The sequence below is a fragment of the Glossina fuscipes genome, unplaced genomic scaffold (assembly GCF_014805625.2).
Source record: "Glossina fuscipes isolate IAEA_lab_2018 unplaced genomic scaffold, Yale_Gfus_2 1, whole genome shotgun sequence".
Taxonomy (NCBI): Eukaryota; Metazoa; Arthropoda; class Insecta; order Diptera; family Glossinidae; genus Glossina; species Glossina fuscipes.
In genome coordinates, this window is record NW_023998415.1 from 17,256,433 (window position 1) to 17,278,378 (window position 21,946).

General features: G+C 34.1%; 5 protein-coding genes across 7 annotated transcripts in view; 3 read left to right on the top strand and 2 right to left on the bottom strand.

Moving 5' to 3' along the window:
* Positions 1 to 3,434, top strand: part of LOC119645283 (protein argonaute-2-like) — a 4,715-nt gene extending 1,281 nt beyond the window's left edge. The window contains exons 4-12 of one of the 3 annotated variants that reach the window (XM_038045406.1): positions 13 to 357; positions 414 to 709; positions 772 to 860; positions 924 to 1,521; positions 1,586 to 1,948; positions 2,024 to 2,137; positions 2,200 to 2,751; positions 2,825 to 3,192; positions 3,256 to 3,434. In XM_038045406.1, the coding sequence (XP_037901334.1) occupies positions 13 to 357; positions 414 to 709; positions 772 to 860; positions 924 to 1,521; positions 1,586 to 1,948; positions 2,024 to 2,137; positions 2,200 to 2,751; positions 2,825 to 3,192; positions 3,256 to 3,346 (2,816 nt within the window). In that variant the 3' untranslated portion in view covers positions 3,347 to 3,434. Of the gene's footprint in view, positions 1 to 6; positions 358 to 413; positions 710 to 771; positions 861 to 923; positions 1,522 to 1,585; positions 1,949 to 2,023; positions 2,138 to 2,199; positions 2,752 to 2,824; positions 3,193 to 3,255 lie in introns of all 3 variants that reach the window. The other 2 variants (XM_038045405.1, XM_038045407.1) reach the window with 2 other exon arrangements.
* LOC119645284 (protein PBDC1) lies at positions 3,331 to 4,264 on the bottom strand. Its single transcript, XM_038045408.1, has 3 exons — positions 4,063 to 4,264; positions 3,891 to 3,998; positions 3,331 to 3,822 (listed from the first exon to the last, which is right to left on the bottom strand). The coding sequence occupies exons 1-3, from the start codon at positions 4,072 to 4,074 to the stop codon at positions 3,448 to 3,450; spliced, it is 495 nt and encodes a 164-aa protein (XP_037901336.1). The 5' UTR covers positions 4,075 to 4,264; the 3' UTR covers positions 3,331 to 3,447.
* Positions 4,265 to 5,388: 1,124 nt separating this feature from the next.
* Positions 5,389 to 6,309, top strand: LOC119631603 (60S ribosomal protein L26). The gene is made up of 2 exons (XM_038023964.1): positions 5,389 to 5,473; positions 5,761 to 6,309. Exon 2 carries the CDS (start codon positions 5,785 to 5,787, stop codon positions 6,232 to 6,234), a length of 450 nt encoding a protein of 149 aa, XP_037879892.1. The 5' UTR covers positions 5,389 to 5,473; positions 5,761 to 5,784; the 3' UTR covers positions 6,235 to 6,309.
* Positions 6,310 to 11,088: 4,779 nt separating this feature from the next.
* Positions 11,089 to 20,959, top strand: LOC119631407 (short/branched chain specific acyl-CoA dehydrogenase, mitochondrial). Its single transcript, XM_038023575.1, has 4 exons — positions 11,089 to 11,268; positions 11,372 to 11,483; positions 19,762 to 20,069; positions 20,143 to 20,959. The coding sequence occupies exons 1-4, from the start codon at positions 11,236 to 11,238 to the stop codon at positions 20,935 to 20,937; spliced, it is 1,248 nt and encodes a 415-aa protein (XP_037879503.1). The 5' UTR covers positions 11,089 to 11,235; the 3' UTR covers positions 20,938 to 20,959.
* A 291-nt stretch (positions 20,960 to 21,250) lies between these two features.
* LOC119632485 (ninjurin-1) lies at positions 21,251 to 21,928 on the bottom strand. The gene is made up of 2 exons (XM_038025405.1): positions 21,530 to 21,928; positions 21,251 to 21,444 (listed from the first exon to the last, which is right to left on the bottom strand). Exons 1-2 carry the CDS (start codon positions 21,926 to 21,928, stop codon positions 21,313 to 21,315), a joined length of 531 nt encoding a protein of 176 aa, XP_037881333.1. The 3' UTR covers positions 21,251 to 21,312.
* Between the last annotated feature and the right edge of the window lie 18 nt (positions 21,929 to 21,946).

Consider the following 21,946-nt stretch of genomic DNA (forward strand, 5'->3'; position numbering starts at 1 on the left):
GCGCTGGTAGAAGTAGTCAGCAACAACAACCAGCCAGGCAGGAGGGAAGCCAAGCGAACCAACAACAATCTGATGGAGGGCAGCAAGGCGCACGGGCAGGCCAGAATAGACAACAATTTGGAGGCCAACAACAACAACCACCAAAACAGGGTGGAGGCTGGGGACAGAGGCAAGAGGCTGGTGGTGGGCAAAGACGACAAGCTGGAGGTGGAGATGGGGGTGGTCCTCAGCAACAAAAACAGCAGCAGCCATACGGCCAAGAGGGACCCCGAAGGGGTCAGTCGGGACAGCAGCAATTTGCTGGCGCACAACAGCGGCCACGTCAACAACAAGGATCAGGCTTCCCTGCCGGTGGAGGTTCGTTTTCATTCACTTGGAGTCACTGTTAATTTTATTTTTATTTAATTGCTCAGTAGAATCTGTACCACCATATAAGGACGTATCTTGCGCTGGGGTTCAACGGGGAAGCCTTGGTAAACAAGGTGTTTGTGAAGTTAATTATTTGAGAATGAACATTGATAAAATGTCCGACACTGCTTATCATTACGACGTGACCATTACGCCCGATCGTCCCAAAAAGTTTCTTCGCCCAGTTTTTGACCAATGTCAAAGACAGTATTTTAAGGACTATGTAATGGCTTATGACGGTTCCAAGAGCTGCTATTCAATAAAACGCCTTCCAAAAAAATCCTTTGACTATGAAGTTGAGGTAAGAAGAAAAACTTCTGTATAAACGGATATTTTCTATTTTGTATAATAATAATATTTCAGGTGCCGGATAGTGGAGGTCGAACAAAATCATTTACAATCCAAATAAAGGAAACCGATATACCTGAAATCGACCTGGCATCTCTACGGTCGTAAGTGCTCTCAGTGGAACTGAAAAGAGATTAACTAAACACTTGCTGTTTTCTAATTTTCAGTTATCACAACGATCGGGTGTTCGATAAGCCCATGCGTGCGTTACAGGCTTTAGAAGTGGTCCTAGCATCCAACAATCATGCACTTGGAATTCGTGTTGGTCGATCCTTCTATCGAAAGCCTGCGGAATTTTATGATTTGGGAGATGGTTATGAAATGTATACGGGCATTTATCAGGCCGCTATTCTAGGCGAGGTACCCTTACTCAATGTCGACATTTCGCATAAATCATTTCCCAAAACTCAACCTATAATTCAATACTTGAAAGAGTGCGGCATAGACACCAACCGCACGATTGAAGATTATCGTATGAAAAAAACTATTCTTCAGTTTTTAAAAGGCATAGACATTGTATACGCTCCGCCTGCTAGTTTTGGGGCTATACCCAAAAAAAAAAAAGTGATTGACATTGGAGATGCTCCTGCGAAAACGTTCTTCACGTTAGATGATGGCACAAAGATGAACGTAAAAGATTACTTTGCATCGAAAGGTTGTATCTTACAATACCCTTATTTGAATTGCATCACAACAGGTAGCACAACAAGAAAAATTGCCCTTCCAATCGAATTCTGTTCCGTTGCTGAAGATCAAGTTTTAAACGTGAGTTCAAAAATTCCTTGTTTAAAAAGTTTTTGTCATTTTTTTCATCCTTTATCGATTAAAGCGCAAGGATGGAAATATGCAAGTTTCCAAAATGATTAAATATTCCGCCACGTCTACAAACGAACGAAAAAACAAAATTATGAATTTAATGGCTCATTTTCGTCACAACGAAAATTCGACTATAAGATCCTTCGGCATACAGCTGGGTGGCAATTTTATAAAAGTTCATTTTCGCTTGCTGCCACCTCCAGAATTGGAGTATTGTGGCGGCAAAACTGCATGTCCACGCGATGGCGCCTGGCAACTGGCTGATGTAAAATTTTTAGAGACGTCAAAAGTTAACCAAGGACACAAATGGGCAATCGTTTATGAAAATAAAGGCCGACCCATTAACGCGCATTCGTTAGAAGATTTTAAAAAGGCGGTGAGCTTAAATTTATTATTTATTTGCACTTTCTTCTGGACTCTTTCTCCTTTGTGCAATATAATTCCCACTTAGTTCCAAAGGACGGCTCAACAAGTTGATGTAAAGTTGGCACAGGAAGGAGAAATAAGAGGTTTTCAAAATATTGATTGGGTGTTACAAGATCTTGCAAAGGAAGGTTATGCTCTGGTAAGACTAGTTCATATCAAGTGACTTTAACTTCCCTTCCATTGTACCCATTCCCATTTTAGGTAATTGTTGTATTACCAAATTACGGCACATCGTATTCTTCGGTAAAACAAAATGCAGAACTTAAAGTGGGGATATTGACTCAATGTATCAAAGAAAGAACTGTATTGCGTGCCCCTAAAGACGCATCGGTGATTCACAACTTAATGCTGAAAGTAAATGCGAAACTAAATGGTACCAATCACAAGGTGTCTGAAGAAAAAGAGGCTGGATTAAAAGAGCTTTTACAACCCATCAGTAATGTGATGTTTATGGGCGCCGACGTCACTCATCCCTCACCTGATCAACGCCACATACCAAGCGTGGTGGGAGTGGCAGCATCTCATGATGCTTATGGTGCATGTTACAATATGCAGTACCGTTTACAGAGATCGACAGTTGAGGAGATCGAAGACATGAAGTCCATCACTGAATATCATTTGAACGTCTACAAAAGCTATCAAAATCGTTACCCAGCACATATAATTTATTATCGAGATGGAGTTTCAGACGGCCAGTTTCCCAAAATAAAGAAAGACGAGCTGGGAGGCATACGTCGGGCTTGCGACCAAGCGGTACGACTGCTATTTTCTGTTTACGACTTTCTACCTCAACAATAATATCAAAATTTTTTATGTTCATATTAAGGGCTGTAATCCAAAGATCACTTGCCTAATCGTGGTTAAACGGCACCATACTCGCTTTTTCCCACTTCGTCAAAGCCAAGGTTATAGGGATTTTAATAACGTCGAGCCAGGCACTGTGGTCGATCAATATATTGTCCATCCCAACGAGAAACAATTTTTTTTGGTTAGCCATAAAGCTGTGCAAGGCACAGCTAAACCTACGCGATATAATGTTATCGAAGATGACGCTAACTTTAACATCGATCTGTTGCAAAAGCTCAGCTACAATTTGTGTCACATGTTTCCGCGCTGCAACAGGGCCGTTTCATATCCGGCACCTGCTTATTTAGCACATCTGGTCGCATTTAGGGGACGTGTATATTTGGAAGGGTAAGATGTGAAACAAGGCTTGTTTTTTTAAAGCAATTGCGTTCACATTGTGTATAATTTCAGTACAATGCGTTTTGGTAACCTGAAGGACGAATATAAGAAGCGATCTATTCAATCTGTCCTAATGAAACAAAATCCAATGTATTTCGTATAAAATAAGATCTATTAATGCGTCAAATTACATTTAAAAAATAAAATAAGCAGCTTATTCCTGCATTTTTCGTGGTTTATACAAATTTGAATCCAATAATCTCTTCAATCTGTCACAGCAGTCGTCCGTGTTATAATTTTTGGCGGGGGTCGAAATTTACGATAAACCTCGTCGTTTAAGCCCTCACGATTGCGTGCAATTTCTATAGCTAAAAACTGTATGCGCACCACTAGCAGCGAGTTTTCAGGTGAGAATTCTTTGGAAGCGTCCGCTCGCAAAAGCGTGCCGTACGAGTAATCTTCCAGTTTATTGAATTTTTCAGCAAACTGGCGCCAAGATAATTTGGCCTTAGTCGATTTTAGTATATCGTCGGTAAGCAAATCAATTTTCAAATCTGGGAAATCCTGACGAAAAGTTTGGTGAATTTGATCATCATAAGGAGTTAATCGCAACAAGGACGGATGAACACTGGTTAACAACTTCGAAAATAACATCATCAAAAATGGTGATTTAATTGCTTAATGTTTTCATTTCCTATATTACTCACATTGAAATAAATTTCGGCGTGATCCATAGCTTTAACTGCCCACATTTCTTCTACTAAACCGTCATTACCGAATTCTTCTGCTGGCCGACTCAGTAATGAAGCACTTTGCTAAAAGTTTAAGGCAAAACATGAATTGAATTTCCTAAAGATACTAATCACTTCCAGTACTAACCATTAAATCCATATTGTCTTTAGTTGATACAAGATTACAAAATAAACAATGAAATAAGCCCTCATTAAAAGTTATTCACGTGCTATAAAATGTTTTTGTTATTGCTTATTTTTAAATTACTATACGCAATTTTACAACACTGTGGGCTTAATGGGCAAAGTAATGCATTTACAAATCAATTTACAGTTCACAACTTCATAATTGCAAAATGAAAGTTTATCTTATATTTGACATTTAGCATGTTTACGCATCATGGACGGTTGGCCACAATCAATCGTAATACGTTGATTGCGCCACGCGAAAGTACTTGAACGCATATCTCATATGTTTTGCTAAGACTAGTTATTTCGTTAGCGTTTGTTACATAAACATTAGTGGAGTGCATAATTTCTTTTGAAAAGTAATTTTTTACAGAGAGAGGACGGAGGTTATAGACAAACTATGGTAGTAAAAGTGCCTTCAGCTGCAGGGCATTTTGAAAAATGATTGTCATAAAAATTGTTGTAATAGAAGATATCATACGTTTTCTTAGATAAATAAATGAAAACAATGAACAAATTTTCAGTTATAAGGAAAAATACAAGCGGAAACCATCCATTTAAAATGCAAAAACTGAACAAATTTATTATATTTACATCGGAGTTCACCGTATATAGGTGTGCTTTTTCAAATATTTCTCATCTTCAGTCTTTTTTTTTGGAATAACGAGATCTTGTAATCTATAGTCAACCGAGTTTTTAGCTACCTCCACCTCAGTTTACTCGTTAATTTTTTGTTATTTTTGGTTATAGTCAAACAATATCAGGCAGATAGTTATTTTAAAGGCCATAAGCATTGGATTTTATTTTTATAACTACATTGCTGTTTCGACTGTCAAAAACAACGCATGCAAAAATTTAAAACCATTAGCCAAATAATTTACGTCAAGCTATATGATTAATCACATATAAACACATCCAGTGTACAGTGCACAGCGATTTGTGCGGATTGTTCGTTTATAGATTACCATATGTTTAACTTTGTTCAGGCCTGGACAAAAGCATGCCCTGTGTAACCCTTTTTTTTATGAATTTTATACTTGTGTGTAAATTATATATACAATTTCAAATATATATATAACTTATATGTTATATAAAATGTAAAAATATATTCGTAATTTATGCAAATATATATGCAGAAGGGGATGAGGCAATTTCCTAATTAAATTTCATTGTGTTTTCCCCCTAAAAACGCGATCAAGGCTGCTTAGCCGTATTAAAATATTAATGCCATTTTAAAATCCCTATTCTATAGTAAAATAGTAGAGGAAGAAAAACATTAATCTGGCAATATTGTTCTCGATATTTCATTACTTCCGACTTTACGCTGTCAAAGTCTTTCTTTTTTGTGATTTTACGGCAATTGTTTTGGTGTAAGTTTCTATCGTTCTATTTAATAAATCAAAAAACATCGTTGTTTGTGCTAAATAACTTTTAAAATTATATCGAAAGTCCGTTCGGGAAAGATACTTATACTAAGAATATGTTAATATTTCCCTTAACAACGTCAACAATGGAAATGTGTGTAAATAAAAAAAAATTGCATACTCTAGCAATCTGTATAAACAATTTACTACACGTTTTCATTAACAATTATTGATTTTCAAAAATGTAATAATGTAAAAATGTATTCATAATTTTTATTGGTATTTTTTTACAGTACAATTAAACCACCGGTGACAATATGAAGTTGAACAAATTTGTCTCTTCCTCACGCAGAAAAAACCGTAAACATCATTTTCAAGCGCCCTCACATATACGCCGTCGTCTTATGTCCGCTCCTTTGTCTAAGGAATTGCGTCAAAAATATAATGTTCGTTCCATGCCCATACGTAAAGACGATGAAGTACAAGTGGTGCGCGGACATTTTAAAGGCAACCAAGTTGGTAAAGTTGTACAAGCCTACCGTAAGAAGTTTGTAGTTTACATTGAAAAAATTCAGCGAGAGAACGCAAACGGCACGAATGTGTATGTTGGTATACATCCCTCAAAGTGCCTGATAGTTAAGCTAAAGCTTGATAAGGATCGTAAAGCGATCTTAGAACGTCGCGGCAAGGGTCGTTTGGCGGCTTTGGGTAAAGACAAAGGCAAATATACAGAAGAAACAGCTGCCCAGCCAATGGAGACTGCATAAACTTTTATAGCCTAGGTGTGAAATATACAAAAGTTTTTTTTTTTTCTATAAAATAAAACTGGAAAAATTAAAACAAACAATGGGATCGAGATTAAAAAAAATACAATATTTATTCCCGTATATAAATCATTCAAGTGACTAAGGTAATTATTTGGCGGGATTAGTATGTAATTGTTTGGAAGAGAATAATTTGCCATGAAGAATTTATGCAAAGCATATAATAATTAGAGTATTTCAATTTTAAATTTAGTTCATAAACACTTCATTTGGCCTACAAAGGTTTTCTGTGTTGTCGTAGCAATGCCATGGATAGGAAAAGGCAGCCCTAGACGAAAAGTAAGTGCACTATTGGCGATTTGTTTATCGTTAAAAAAAATTGTTGTGCAATTTTCTCCCAGTTGTGTTCCTTTGTTCGGGTATACTTTAATATTTACATGGCAAATAAATGGTAAGACTTTTGTGAAATTTGCTGGCAAATGAAATAAAAAATGAAATAACTTAGTGCAATCCTCCATGAAAAATGGTTTTCGTTTACAAACGTAATCACTGAAATATTTCCTGAATAGTATGTAAACGTAATTGCGATCATTTTCCCGCTATAATAAACTATTATAATAGGCGTCGGGCACTTTGAGAAATTCATTTAATTATGTGCTTGTGTGGTAAATGATTCCCAGAAGTGCGGAAAGAGACTGAATACCATTTTTGTTGGTAAATTGAGTCAAAGGTAGTAGGTGCCGTTTTATTATCGCAACTAATGATTTTGATACAAACTTTATTTGTATTCTCACTTAAAACTTCGCATCGAACGCTTTGCCGCCAATGTTAAAGTGCATGATATAATATTCGTCTTGTAACCTTTAGAGATCCAATGATTGTTTAAATACTTCCCATTTAAATCTGATAAAATCATTGCCACAAGAATATTTAATTCAATTTGATTGATCGCAGTATATATTCGTCTGTTTGTCGCGGTTGTTATGACTACGGCTTTAAAGCTGCGCAGGCTTCGCTTTCGCTTATTCTTGTGTTGTGCGGTAGGATAATCGCTACTGTTGAAGGAAGAAAACTTTCTTAGCTCCAATATTTTTTTCCCCCCTTTTTTTAATGAACATGTGCACGTAACCAGTCTAGGGTAGAATCCATGACAGACGGGTTTCTAATATACCAATTTATTAAGGAAATGAGTTGTCAGGCCCGCATGCTTCAATAGAATGGCGTAAGTCTCTATCTCATTTAAAAAAATATTTTCGAAAACAATTCTAAGATCACTAAAGAAAAAAGAACAGCAACATTACATTGAGCGACATGGGAACTTTTTAAATGCGCGTAAGTTAAAGCCAACATTCACAAATGCAATGCTCGGGGCATACGTCAGCATTTACATTTATAATCTTTGGGATTTTCCAAGGCATATGTGCCCAAAAAAGCATTCTCGCTTTATTGTCAAAATTGACGAAGCACTTGTTATTTGAGTAAAAAACTTTTAGGAATCGACGTAACAATTGTCTTAGTTCTTTTATTTTTCAATTGCTTACAATAAAGCTTTGCATGAAGGCTTAAAATGAGGCTACGCTGCTCAATTAGGGACGCCTTAAAAAAATTTAAAAATATTTCTGTGCAGGTGTCCCTCCTATAGTACGTGCTGTGCTACATCAAAGGCGGATTATACAATTTTTTCCAATTTATTTATTTAAATGAAGATAAATTGAAACCTTGGCTTAATATACCATGTTGTATAGAAAGCAAATCTTATTACGATAACTGAAATTTCGCTTCAAATGTACATATAAAAATAAAAGAAGTAAGTAATCATCATCTGTTTGTGCAAAAAAAAAAAAAAAAAAAAAAAAAAAAAAAAAATTTTAAATTATAGGTAAAAGCAAAAAATAACAAGTAATGAAGTTATGTTTGGTGGGGACGAATCTCGTATGGCTACCCTCACGCTTTTCGCATTCTATTGTCCAAGCTCTTTTATTTGATACTCATATCGGTGTCATTATTCAGGAAAAATTAATCGGCGGCTTCCATGTCTATCATGTTCATTTTAAAATTAATCCATTTTTAAGCAGATAATCTGTCTTCATTGAAGGAACGTAGAAAATAGTTTTAAACAGCCTGTCTTGTTTGCCTTATGATAAAAAAGCATAAAATTTCAAAAAAGTGAAAAACACAAAATTTAATTACTTGTAACTTTGTGTGCGCATAGCCGATTGGTTCCATTTTTCGACATAAAGAGTAGAGTGTATCTAAACTTCTAAACATTCTAACTTCTATAATTTCTGATTAACGAGCAAAAACGCACAAATTTTTGTTAAGAAAAACAGGGTTGCGTTCAGCTTACACCCTACTGCGGGCTTCTGCTCTGACCTATTTGGACCATTTTCAATACCAACCTGCGTGCAAAAAACTTTCAATGTTTCTTCTAGCACTTGTGAAGTCGATGTCTTCGTTTTTGCGACGAGGAGAGTGCCAACAACAAACACCACACAGACAAACCGACGGACAGGCATGATTCAATCAATTCAGAATTTTCCGCTTATCAAAAAAATATATATATACATTATCGGGTCACTGGTGAAAAATAAAACAAAATAATTATACCCCCAACCTTCGGTGGTAGGTATAAAAAATATTAATGGCGATGATTATAAAATTAATTTTTATCAAAAATTATATCTTTGTTATTTTTTTTTGTCAAAGTTTGTTGGAACTGCTCTTATCAACGATAAACGATGAACGCGTCGGGCAACGGGAAAAGAAAATCCAGCGGAATATATATTCAATTTTTTTTTAAATTGTGTTATATTCAAACCATTTTATAGTAATTGCAAATTTCATAACCTGTTGCATCGAAACAGTGTCTGATAAGTACCGTACTGGACGAGGAACGCTTGTACAAAATTATAAATAGCTTAACGGAGTCCTATAGATAAAACTATGAAACCAAGTAATAATTGTTAATAAATGTTAATAAAGCTATTCATAACCATGCTTATGTTATTCTTTATGTAACATTTCGATTTGAAATTAAGAAGAAAAAAAAAATGTAGCAAGCGAAGCAATTTTTAATTTTAATTCAAAATGCTTCGAACGGAAAACGTTGTCGTTAAGTTTACTTCAACTTGTATATGCTAACTAAGCAGCTGAATACTATAAAAGTTAATTTTATTATTATTATCATACACATATTTGTAACTTCCAGGTTTGGCGTGTGAAATTCTAAAATCGAATTTCAAGGGCATTTATCGTAGTTTGTTACCATGGGTTCTTTCTCAATGATTCTCAATTTATGCCAGATATAGGTTTCACGTTGAATCATTATGGAATGGTTATGGAATGTCGAATGCGCTCGAACGGACAGACGGACATGCTTAAATTGATTTAGTATTTGATGCTGATCAAGAATCTATATACTTGGTGGGGTCTCTGATGCTTTGTTGTGTGCATTGCAAACGTTTTGACAAAAGGAATATACCCCGCCATACCATATTTGTATAAACAATGCGCTCTTTAGAGAATAAGCCAGAATGCGTTGGTGGCTCTAATCGTTTGATGCATATTCCGCATCGTCGATCGGGGGGTATAACAATCGACCGAATCGAATGTTTCGATTTCGCGTGTAATTTCGTGAGCGGAAAGATTGTGCTCATCTAAGCGTTACAAGTATTAGTGCTTTTCGTTTCCCTAGCTGTAAGAGAAATGAGGGATAAAAAAAGTTTTGATTTTAGTTCGAAATTAAGAGCAAAAAAAAAATGTAAAAATCTTTTTGAGAGAAGTGTCTAACATATATATAAAATTACATGTATTTTAAGATAGATAGAAAAGCGATCATAATGCAATGTCTACGTTTTCGTCCTTCGATAAGAAATGACTTGAAGAAGCGAACGTGTTCATTGAGCTATTGCATGACGAAGTCAATTCAAATTGAAAGCGAGATGAGGGTATACAACTGTCGGCCATTGCCGTTGAGCAGATCTAATTTTATAACAAGAGAGTATAAATTTTGCTTAATAACTCAAATTCATGATATTTTTCGTTGAGATCAAAGACAATAGGTTGGAGGGAAAGTTCTGTCATATTTTATTCATGTACTTTGCTTTAACACAAACGCAAGAGATTTAATGTGATCTCCAACAGTTGTATGATGAATGCCTAACTCTTCTGCGATTTCTCTACTTGTTAAATGTGGATTATTAGGCTCAGACCCCGGAACGAAATTTGCTAAATCATTTTTGACAAGTACGAACATTTACAATATCTTTTCCAAATACCGCAAATAAATTTTTACATGCCGCCGATGCGTTACTTCATTTTGGAATTCATACAAAATGCAGTGTCATAAATGCACTTTATCTACTGACACGTTTTTCACTTTAAATATTACAAGTAAACGATGAACGGTAAAAAAAAGACTCCTTTTATATTATACAGCGGCTCAAAAAAACAAAAAAAAAAAAAAAAAAAAATCTGAAGGACTCACTAGCCAGGTGTTTTTTTTATTTACAAGAAAAATTACCTGCCTATTTAAAATACGATAGAACTTTTCCTCCAACCTATTATATGCATGCTTGCATATATATATAGAGTTTCCAATTGCTGCCACTATAATTTATATATATATATATATATATATATATCTTTATATACTCACATATTTATGCACATTTATTGTAATATATATTCAAAAATCTAATATAATTATATAATCGTATTCAATAAGAAGACAACTGTAGCCCATAAGCTTCCTATATAATCGTCGCTCTTTTTCCTCACTCTCTATCTTATTTCTATGAAAGAGAAAAAGGCAAAACAGGTTTGTTTAAAGGGATCTTGCCTGAATCTATCAACGTTAGCTCGCAGTCAGAAATTATAGATTGACGTGTACACTATACACTATAGTGTGCTGGTGATTTGTGCTGTGGTTTATTGTAATAGAATTAATTTAAACTATCATATACATCTATACGTACATATATATATATATATATTTAGTATAAAATGAATGCTTTAAGAAAATTACCAAAACGTTTTGTAAGTGAACATGTGGATGCATACATATATTTGTATATATCTGTATATGTATATATATGAGCTAAGTAAGCTATTTTCATAATGAACTATCTATTTTGAATAGATCTTTAACGCTTTGCGTCAACAACAACAATGTGCAATGTCCTCGGTCAACGCCAGCACGCCCCCTCCTTTGATTTCTTTAACCGAGGATGAAAAGGTGATGAAAGAAACCGGTAAGCAATTTCAGTACTTATTCAATTATTTTTTTGACTTCTTATATATCCATCAGATAAGGATAAGTAAGTTGATGTATGAAAGTGTGATATATTAATTTTATCATTCAGTTTGCCGCACGTAGCATTATACATTTAAAGTTGATCTAGATATGCTAGTTCGTCCATCGGTTTTCAAAATTACTTATCATAAATATCTTGCCTCAAAGGGAGCTTTTAATCAATTAACGGATACTCCCAACATTAGAAAATAAAAATTTTTCATGATTCCTGGATGCTAGTTGTCTTACTAAAATTGTTCAAGCAATTTTCACAAGCAACGCAAGATCAATACCAACAGATAGAGTTGTATTCATGTTGATATTCGTGTGGGAATATCTCTCAAATAAACATTACTAAGTTTATAAGTGTTAAATGCCTCCTTTTTTTTTTTTTTTTTTTTTTTTGCTTGGCCATATATGCTTTCGGTTTAATTCTAAGCCAGTCAAAAAAAAAAAAAAAAAAAAAAATCAGTTGGATTCGGTTCGGTTGATTCATGTTCAAGCCAGGTCTGGATTTGTAAATAGTAAAGAAAGTCTAGGGTATCCAAAATTCGTTCCGAGTTGAGTATTATATGTTCTTATATGTTTTTATTTTTATTATGTTAGAATTGTAACAGATAACAGTAGATTCACAACGTCAGCAAGCGTTCATAACTCGAACCATTTGAAGGTCTGGTTGTTTCCAGTTATTGCTTTTAATTTCTTTTCGTCTTGCTTTCCATTATTATTTATTATTACACGCTAACAGGCAACATGCTATTACCGGTCTTTTGCTCTTGTTCTTATATATTACGTAAATACTAATTCATTTTTATCGCTTACAATACTCACGCCTCGACTTTTTTTTTTTTTTTTTTTTGTTTCAGATATATAGGAAACATTCTAGTTTCATATTTTTGTTGTTTTACATGACAGCTTTTTAAAAATTACTAACTAGCCCTAATAATGGACGTGGCCATGAAATTCGCATCTGACGTTTCGATCTTTTTAAGCTAATACATTTTCATAATTAACTGCGCATCGATGTGGGTGTGTGTGTGTGTGTGCGTGTGTGTGTGCGCGCGCGAATGTATGTGTTTGTGTTTGTTTATGTGAATGTGTTGTGGGCATGTAGACATGTATGCAAGCGTGATCGGCTAGTGAATGTTAAACATTTCATGATTTACGTTGATTGGGAGGGAGAAGCAACTTTAGATGAAAGAAAAAAACAAAAAAAAAAAAAATCTGCTTATTTTACAAACAAAATTTATAGTGAAACGCCATTGGCGAATTTGCGTTTTTTCTTTTATTATTATATTAAAGTATTTATTATTACAATTATTTATACGAATTTCTTTTCAACATAAGCTTCTGCAAACGGAAAGAGAAAAAAAAGAACGCCCCTTTATGTATTATACATTACCTTTATGAGAAGAAAAACACTTTAATTAAATTAATTTTAATATTTCGTATTAATTGAACAATTGTTATCTTATCAAGATCAGGATTCAGCGGTTAAGGGCATGCTGATCTATTCAATCAATAATACGATATTTTGAATACGTTGTCTTTTTTATTGTCTCGTAAACCTCATGGTTTGGTTGAAAGTTTTTCCTAAAAAAAAAATAAAAAAATAAAAACCAATACTAGACGTGTATATAAACGTATATTGCGTAGAGTTTCATGTCCGGTTTTCTCAAATCCATTTTCCATTGAAATTTTTATTATTAAAGAACTCTTGTTTTTTTTTAATTCATATCAAAATTTCTATTATATTAAAAAAAAATCATGGAATTTTTAATTCTACGAGCTTGCTTTAATGCAATCGCCATCAGAAGGCCTGCTAATGTCACCCTTTTAGTTTTAATATTCAAAGAATACGTATGCGGATCCATTTATATATGGAAAGCCCAGCGTAGCAAATTTTCAGCTGGCTAGCTGATCTAAGGTCGTAAATCAATTTGTATAACTAAAATCAAGTGCTGGATATCTTGACTTGGCTCAAACGCTGCGTTGAGTATTTTAGCTTTTTAGCTGTCAATATGATGTATGCGAGTATACTCAAATCGGGTTTTGCGCAATTTCTTTTATGCAATTTTTTTTATGCCGTGTATGAAAATTTCAATCAAATTGACGAAGTTATCGCTAAAAAAAAAGTTTACAAAGTTCGATCGGCCCTTTAGAATATATTCGCATTTGTATTGTCTAGATCAGATTCCAAAAGGTTTGATGAGATTCCAAGTAGCCGCCAAGCCTCGTGCCTTGATTTCGTTTAAAAAAGCAATTCCTATTTATTTTGTTAGATTCTGAGTTATTTTCTAGATGAGATTTTTTTTATACGGTCCCAATACGCCGCATAAAAAAAAACTTTTTAATCGTGTTCCGAAAACTATATTTTATAGCTACTCGTGAAGTTTTTTGAGACTTTTTTTTTTGTACGTTTTCTTTTATACGGTCTCTATTTACCGTACAAAAACACCGTCACCATCACTTTTAAAATGCGTGTCGTTTTTCTCTTATAGTTTCAATCAACCGTATTATGCCAAATATTGGTTTTTTTTGATCGATAATATTTCACCAGTTTTCTGGTAAAACCATTGTACTCTTAAAGTTGCACCAGATAATAATCATAGATTTCTTTCGAAGTCAGATTTATATATATAGGATACTGTATGAAGGCTCGAAAAAGGGACTGATAGTCGGGTGTCGCAAGGTCCAGATAATATGATAAATGGTCATTAAAGATATAAATGCTCAAGCATTGTCGCGATTGAAGACGCCTCTGCTGTTTATCAATTCTGAATGATTTATCTCAATTACGAGTTTTATTAAATATTTCGAGGATGTGCTTTGATCACTATTCACTTGCGCTGCGATGTCGTGAAACGAAGTCATTCGTAAATATTATTAAAATTTTTGAAGAACTCTATTGTTTGGTCCAAGAATGCGTGATTTAGGCTCTTCTGGGTACCGATTGAATTAACTCAAATTATATATATACTATCTACTATCACCTTTCACATATGAATAAGAAAAATGGCTTCACAAGGTTAGTCCTATCAAATGCATTTAAGCAAATAATGGGAAATATTTTGAAACTAATGCGTTCTTCCACTTTTCACCTGAGAAAATATGTGAATGAAATCTATGAGTAGTACGCGACTGGGTCACACATGCATATATATGATTCATGTAAGTCCGCAAAAGCGAAACATATGAATGCATGAATGCATGGAGAAAAAAAAAAAATAAATAAATATATATATATATATTATTATTATGAAAGATTGATAGTAGAATGGAAAATTTTTACGACACTAACTTATAGTCAAAAAGTGTGCTATCTTTTATTATTTTACAAGTTTCGGAACATTCAAAACAATATTTATGTTTATCGGTATAAAAAATTGCACATAGCTACCGTATTAATGATTAGAAAAAAATAAATAAATAAAATAATAATAATAGTTTTCGCATGCACATGCATACGCACTTGTGCAATTCAAATCAATGTCACGATCACGCACGTTGTTCAATAATTCCGCATGTGATTGACCCCAATTTGCTAATATCCGCTCTTTGAATGGGCATACAAAAATAAATAAATAAATACATTGTATTTACAATTTATTAAATGAAATAAATACTCGAGCATTCGCCCATTTGCAGAGTGTTGCGCTAGTGCTGCGAGTTAACACGTGTCGTATGCTTTGCTTTTATTAAATTTATTAAGAGACAGCGGTTCAAAGCCAGTTTGTATTTTTATAATAAGAGTTTTAAGAGTAAAATAAAGTACATACAGCACAACAATGTTAATGTGTATGTGGGATTGTGTGTGCTGCGAGATTTCTTCTTTAAAAAAGAGATTGTCTTTCATTCACAATTCACAAGCTAGTCAGCGATTTAAATTTGCTTTATTCATATATTTAAATGGCGTTAAACTTGTGATATAATAAAGGGTGTTATATACTGACGGAGGGGGGTGGGGTGGGTTACCTACCCTACCCCAAAATATCTCCAGTCTATAACCGGGGGGGATTTTTGAATGCTTAACGCCTGCGAATCGGGTTTTACTGTTCTAGTAAGCTTGTGTGTGGGTGGGTGGGGGTGGTGGATATCCATCCCACCGGGTATTCTCTCTCCCTTTAACTTTCTTAAGAGAGTTGAATTTAAGTTGTAAACAAAACTAAATTCCTTAGTTGGAAAGTTGACAAAACAACAAAAACGTCTTTCGTCGTCACGAGACTGCCTGCCAGCCAGCCTGACTGTGTCTGGCTTGATAGCCAGATAGAAATATTATTATAGCCTCGGAAAATTATGATCGAATGCGGCCAAAAGATTTCTTCTCAGTCAGATAATATTCAAGCATTCTCAGAAAATACGATTTCTTTTCCAACAGCTTTGTAGAAAATCTTTTCTAAATACGGTTTTTTCCTACGCTTAGGTTCATAGTCACTTTATAGAAGTAATTCATAAAAGAAAACGTAAGAAAAAAAAAATGTATTCTTTGACGTGTTATTGCGCTATATATATACGTATTAAGGGTGAAGGACATTCATTGGTCGATTTGAGTTTGGGAAGGGATTCAAGATAGAGCCGTACAAAAAATAATTCTTTCTGCCTGTCTGTCTGTCCTTGTAATATTTTCAACCTGTAGGTCATAATTTTTGATATATTCTGTTAAATGCTTGGTACACTAACGTTTGACGGCTTGGATGGGCCATTTTTCGACCACTTCCCATATAACGCCTTTATTTTAAAAAGTCTTAATTTGCAAAATTCGTCGACAATAATTACTGGACGAATTTCCAATAGTTCATGGTGAGAATTGTTCCAACAATCTTATCGAATTTCGACCAAGTAGGTCTGTTGTTTGAATCGACGATCCCGCCGACAATGTAAGAGTTCTCATCCGAAATAAGCCATTATGTGTGAAAAGCAGGTTCTAATATTTAATAATCTATGCACGGTGCAAATTATTTCATAGTAATAAATTGATTTAGAACTTGATTGGAATAAACCTAAACCAAATAGACTAGGACTCCATAACGCATAACGGTGCTCATGAATAGTAAAATTTTTAGCGAAATTGCTGCTTCATTTTCAACAGTTTGTAATGATAATTGGTTTTCGGTAGCACTTTGTCGTAACAACTTAACCGCCGGGCATATAGATGACATAGGTCTATTTGTTAGATCTCATCGTATATAATGAATGTTGCAATGAAGGGCAAGTCCTTATATGGTAACAAGATCGAATTTGTAAGTTTTTATGGCGAGAACAGATAATAAATTAATAATAATATCTTTAATAAATATACGGTTGTGTGTGTTGACGTTTTCCGCGTCCTCCAATGTTAGTGTCTTTCTTCATAGTAAGCCTGTACATCGAGAGAAAGTGTAATTTTTGTTGTATTATCACAAAAATAGCTGGATAACTGTATTGGCATAGAGTGATGTAGGGCGCGTCAAGAGAGCTAAGATTTTGCAAATATATTATTCCTCTTGCAGTTATACTCATTCCCTGTAACTGTAAAATTGATTGGAATAAGTAGAAAAGTTGTATTCGCCTTCGAATGAATATTTTGCCTCAATCATCTTAAGGAATATGCTATTAACAGTGATTAGATTTGTTTCCTTATTCAACTAAATGAGTAAATATTTGCTCGTAACTTGTAGATTAATATATCTGCCGTGATGATATATACATTTTTTGTGCCGATTGCAACTGTCTCTCCATTTTCATATTTAATTTATAAGCATCAAATAGGTAAGTGTTTCAGTAACTAGGCAGAGAATTGCTTGCATAAGCCGATATCGACTAAAAGCCCTACCCTGATCTTCAGAAATCTTTTGAAATTGTATTGTCGAAGTAATTCGAAAACAATGAATTTCGCTGCTTGCATTTAACATTAGCTATAATAATAATAATAATTCTTCTTCGCTATGTGAGTATAAAAATCATTTAAAATAATTAAAATTTATAAAGACGATGTCGGCATTTCCCATATCTCAAATTTGTAATCTCAATCTTTTCATGTATTAGTTGTAACTACGCACACAACAAACGCACATTGACCGCAAGCAAGGTAATTTATAATTACAAGATCAAGTACGTATGCGAAGATCTATGCTATGCTCACGCACATGCCTACAACACGATCAGTAATTATGAGAATAATATGTGCTGTGCTCAAAAAAAGTTGAGAGCGTCAAAGAGCAAATCTTGATTATCTCTATTCATTCTCAAAAGAGTCTAAATGGCAAGCAACGAATATAATGTGTTTCATATACCGTCCGCTTATGCTTTAGCCGATATATACTTATCGATCGATATGTATTCAATTTGCTTATAATATGTTTAATGCATTGCCAAAAAATCGATTCGATTGCTATTTAGTTTCCAAACCGCCGAACGGTATCCATAAGCTACCCAATAATTGGCAAAAAACTATAGACATAGAAGTATAGCCTGACTTAGTAACTGGAACAGTTGGAGAACTTTATTCCATTTTTGAAGAGAGAAAAGTCTCTGCTTTTAATTAATTAACACGGGGAAACCAAAAAAAGGCGATTGAAGGCAGAAAGCGCTTTAAAATGCCATAGCAGATAAAACGGAATACTTGCTATCGCCTGAAATGAGAAAGGAAAGGAAAAACATGAAGCTTCCATTGCACAAAAAGAAACCAAGGAGGAGTACACTTAGCAGCTGCGTTACAGAAGTAGTGAACGAAATAGTGACATCCGTTATATCCTATACTATGTTTTAATGATATTATATATATGTATGTATGTATGTATGTATGTATTATTGTATGTTTAGTTGTTATGTTTGCACATTTCCTATTGTGACGAAGTGACAAAATAAACTGTAAGCACTTATCGGAAGCGTATAGTCCCTCTAGAATTGATATTGCTAATTAGTATTTAATTTGTTTGCTATAGTAAGCGCTAAAAACGTAGATAAATTAATAGTTTCTTTTCATTCATTTACTTATTTATTTTTACTTTTTATTTTTTATTTTCTACCATTTATATATTTTTTGTGATCAAAACTGTCCTAGGTCATGATTTTTAGTTAATGATTATTATTATTTGATTTAATTATAGAGCCGACTCGATAGTTTTTAAAGCAATTGTAATTTAATGCTCATTATTTTTAAATTCTATTTGAATTATATTTATGTAAAAAAAAAAACAAAAAAAACTAAAATTAACATTTGCTATTTACATTCTTATTTAAGAATATTATATACTTGCTTAATTCTAGATCATTATAAATGCAAAAATCTGCAATGTTATAGGCGAGCAAGTAATCGCATTCATCACCCTACCCTACCTCATCCTAATTGACTTAATACAATTCTTCAATTGTTTTCATTGTAAAAAACCATAAATTAGACATTCATGCTCATCCTTATAAGGAAGTAAGCCCAAATAGATATAGGTCATTATGATTCAAATTTATCATAGCATATATATCAGATTACAGGATGAATTTGCGGTTAATTTTCAACGAAATACTAAGCATAAACGATCCGGCCAACAAGGTAAAGAGTCTCTTAATGGTCGTGGGTTCGAATCTCAAGTGCGGTAGAGTTTTTTTTTTTTTTAATAATGCCTTAGATAGCCAACCGTCTTAGATGAATGCTTCTCTGACTAATTTCATAATAATAATAATAATAATAATAATATAGATGAAAATATAAGAAAATTATTCGCCCCTTTTCGTGTTTGTCTCAATTTCTAATCTGATAATAATAATAATAATAAATTCAGTCGTCATATGCACAATGAATTTCTTTTGCAATAATCCCTACATGGAAGGAGGAGGTCTCTTTATAATATTTTTAAATATTATATATCACCGATTTTCGTAAGAAGCAACAACATCTTACATTATTTATGGTAAAGATATATTAAGTTTTTGCGAATGTACGCTTAACTCGAGATCGGCTCAACTTTTATCAAACCACTTAAATGAAAATAATTTTCTGATTTTCAATGATTTACGTGGTTCTTTTACATATTTTGACCGAATAAATTGGATAATCGGATAATTTTTATGAGCAAAATTCCATGTAAGGTTTATATCTTTGATGGAATATATTTGCAATAGGATAGGATTTGCAATAGGACGCACATTAACAAGGGCAGATATCAAGTAGAAAAACATTTTGGATGGAAAATAATGAAAAAAAAAGTTATGAATTTTATGCATTGGATCAATGATAACTTTGACATAATTCTATTTTGCAGTTGCCAAATTAGCCCAAGAGCAAATAGCGCCATTTGTGAAGAAAATGGATGAAAATCACAAATTTGAGGAGTCGGTGGTTAAGGCGATGTTTGAGAACGGTCTAATGGGTATTGAAATTGATTCCGAATTGGGTGGTAGTGCTTGTAACTTCCTAACAACTATTCTGACTGTGGAAGAACTTTCGAAAGTTGATCCTGCGGTAGCCGCTCTAGTTGATATTCACAATACCTTAGTGAATTCATTAATTATGAAAGTGGCAACGAAAGAGCAAAAGGAAAAGTATCTACCAAAATTAGCTCAGGAGTATGTAAGTAATGATATAATGTAAGAAAATTATTGCCAGAATTAATGCCAGAACTTAAATAATCTTATATGTTCAGCCTGGCAGTTTTGCCTTAACTGAGCCTGGTTCCGGTTCGGATGCGTTTTCGTTAAAGACTGTAGCTAAAAAAGATGGCAAACACTATGTGATCAATGGCACGAAAATGTGGATCTCTAATTCCGATCTGGCTGGCTTATTTATTGTCTTTGCTAATGCTAAACCTGAGGATGGCTATCGCGGTATTACAACGTTCTTAGTAGAACGTAACACTCCTGGTTTGACCATTAACAAACCTGAAGATAAATTGGGTATACGTGCTTCCGGCACCTGTATGCTCACTTTCGAAGACGTTCGTATACCTGAAGAGAATTTATTAGGCACCTTTGGTCACGGTTATAAATATGCAGCTGGTTTTCTAAACGAGGGCCGTGTAGGAATTGCTGCCCAAATGATTGGTTTGGCTCAGGGTTGTTTTGATCACACGATCCCTTACTTAATGGATCGTAAGCAATTCGGTACCGAGGTTTACAATTTTCAATCAATGCAACATCAAATTGCTGCCGTGGCCACTGAAATAGAAGCAGCTCGTTTGCTTACTTACAATGCCGCCCGTATGGTTGAGCATGGCATACCATTTGTAAAGGAGGCTGCTATGGCGAAATATTATGCATCCGAGGTGGCTCAACGCGCTACTATCAAATGTATCGACTGGATGGGTGGCGTTGGTTTCACACGTGACTTCCCACAAGAAAAATATTATCGTGATGTAAAGATCGGTGCAATATACGAAGGCACCACCAATATGCAGCTCAGTACCATTGCGAAATTAATCAAAAAGGAGTATACACACTAAGAGTACAATGGACTTCCATGGATAAAATAGTGTAAATATTGAAGATAGCGTTTAGTTTTAAATGTGCAAGTGTTTGCTTATCCTTGACTTTGCTGTTCTACGCTACCCTATCCCTTGTACGCCCATTATTCCTCGTAACAGATACCAAAAGTGCATTTACATATTTAAATTATTGATTACAAACAAATCCACGTTCAATTTCAATTTAGTCAATAATTTGAAAAAAAAAAAAAAAGAAAAAAACAAACGTTGACTTTATTATTATTTCATATTTTTGTGAAAATTTGTAAAGTTATAATTGCGTGTTAAATTTGTATATAAAAATCGCATAAATATACATACAAAAATGAAGCTTGATAAAAAATTTGCATTCAATTATTTCGCGTCAGCCGTTGATGTAGTGGTAGTTGTAAATGCAGCCAACAGAATATTCACCACCGAAATAATGAATACACCGCCAATTAGAAATTCGTTAAAACGTTTATTGTGACAACGTCGAAAGCGACGCTAGATAAAAAAGCCAAAAAACCAATAAAAACGAAAGGAAACAAGGAAAAAAGAAGAAAAGGAAAGTAAGAGGAAAAATTATTACCTTAAATATTAACGCTATACCAACTAGGACTTGCAAAATTAACGATATCGCCACCAGCGTAAGACTTATATAAAATGTTGATGCTTGGTGATTATAAGTTAGCAAAAATCTTAATTGATTCGCATTCGCCGATAGTAAGGCGATGTCCATAAGTCCTTCAGCCGCGTTTTTATTAGCCGCATATATTTGCATATTCGTTCGATTGCCATCTTCTAAACGCATGGCATGATGTTGCTCCCTTTTTGAGTCTAACAAGTCCGAAGATTGCGGCAATGCGTCAATTTCAGTTACATTGTTTTCCGATTGATTTTCTTTTAAAATATCACTTCCACCACTGGCGCTATTAAACGATTGTTCAGTGCTGCTAATGGTGGTCGATGCTGTTGACGTTGTTGCCATCCTGTTTCCGTATCGGCA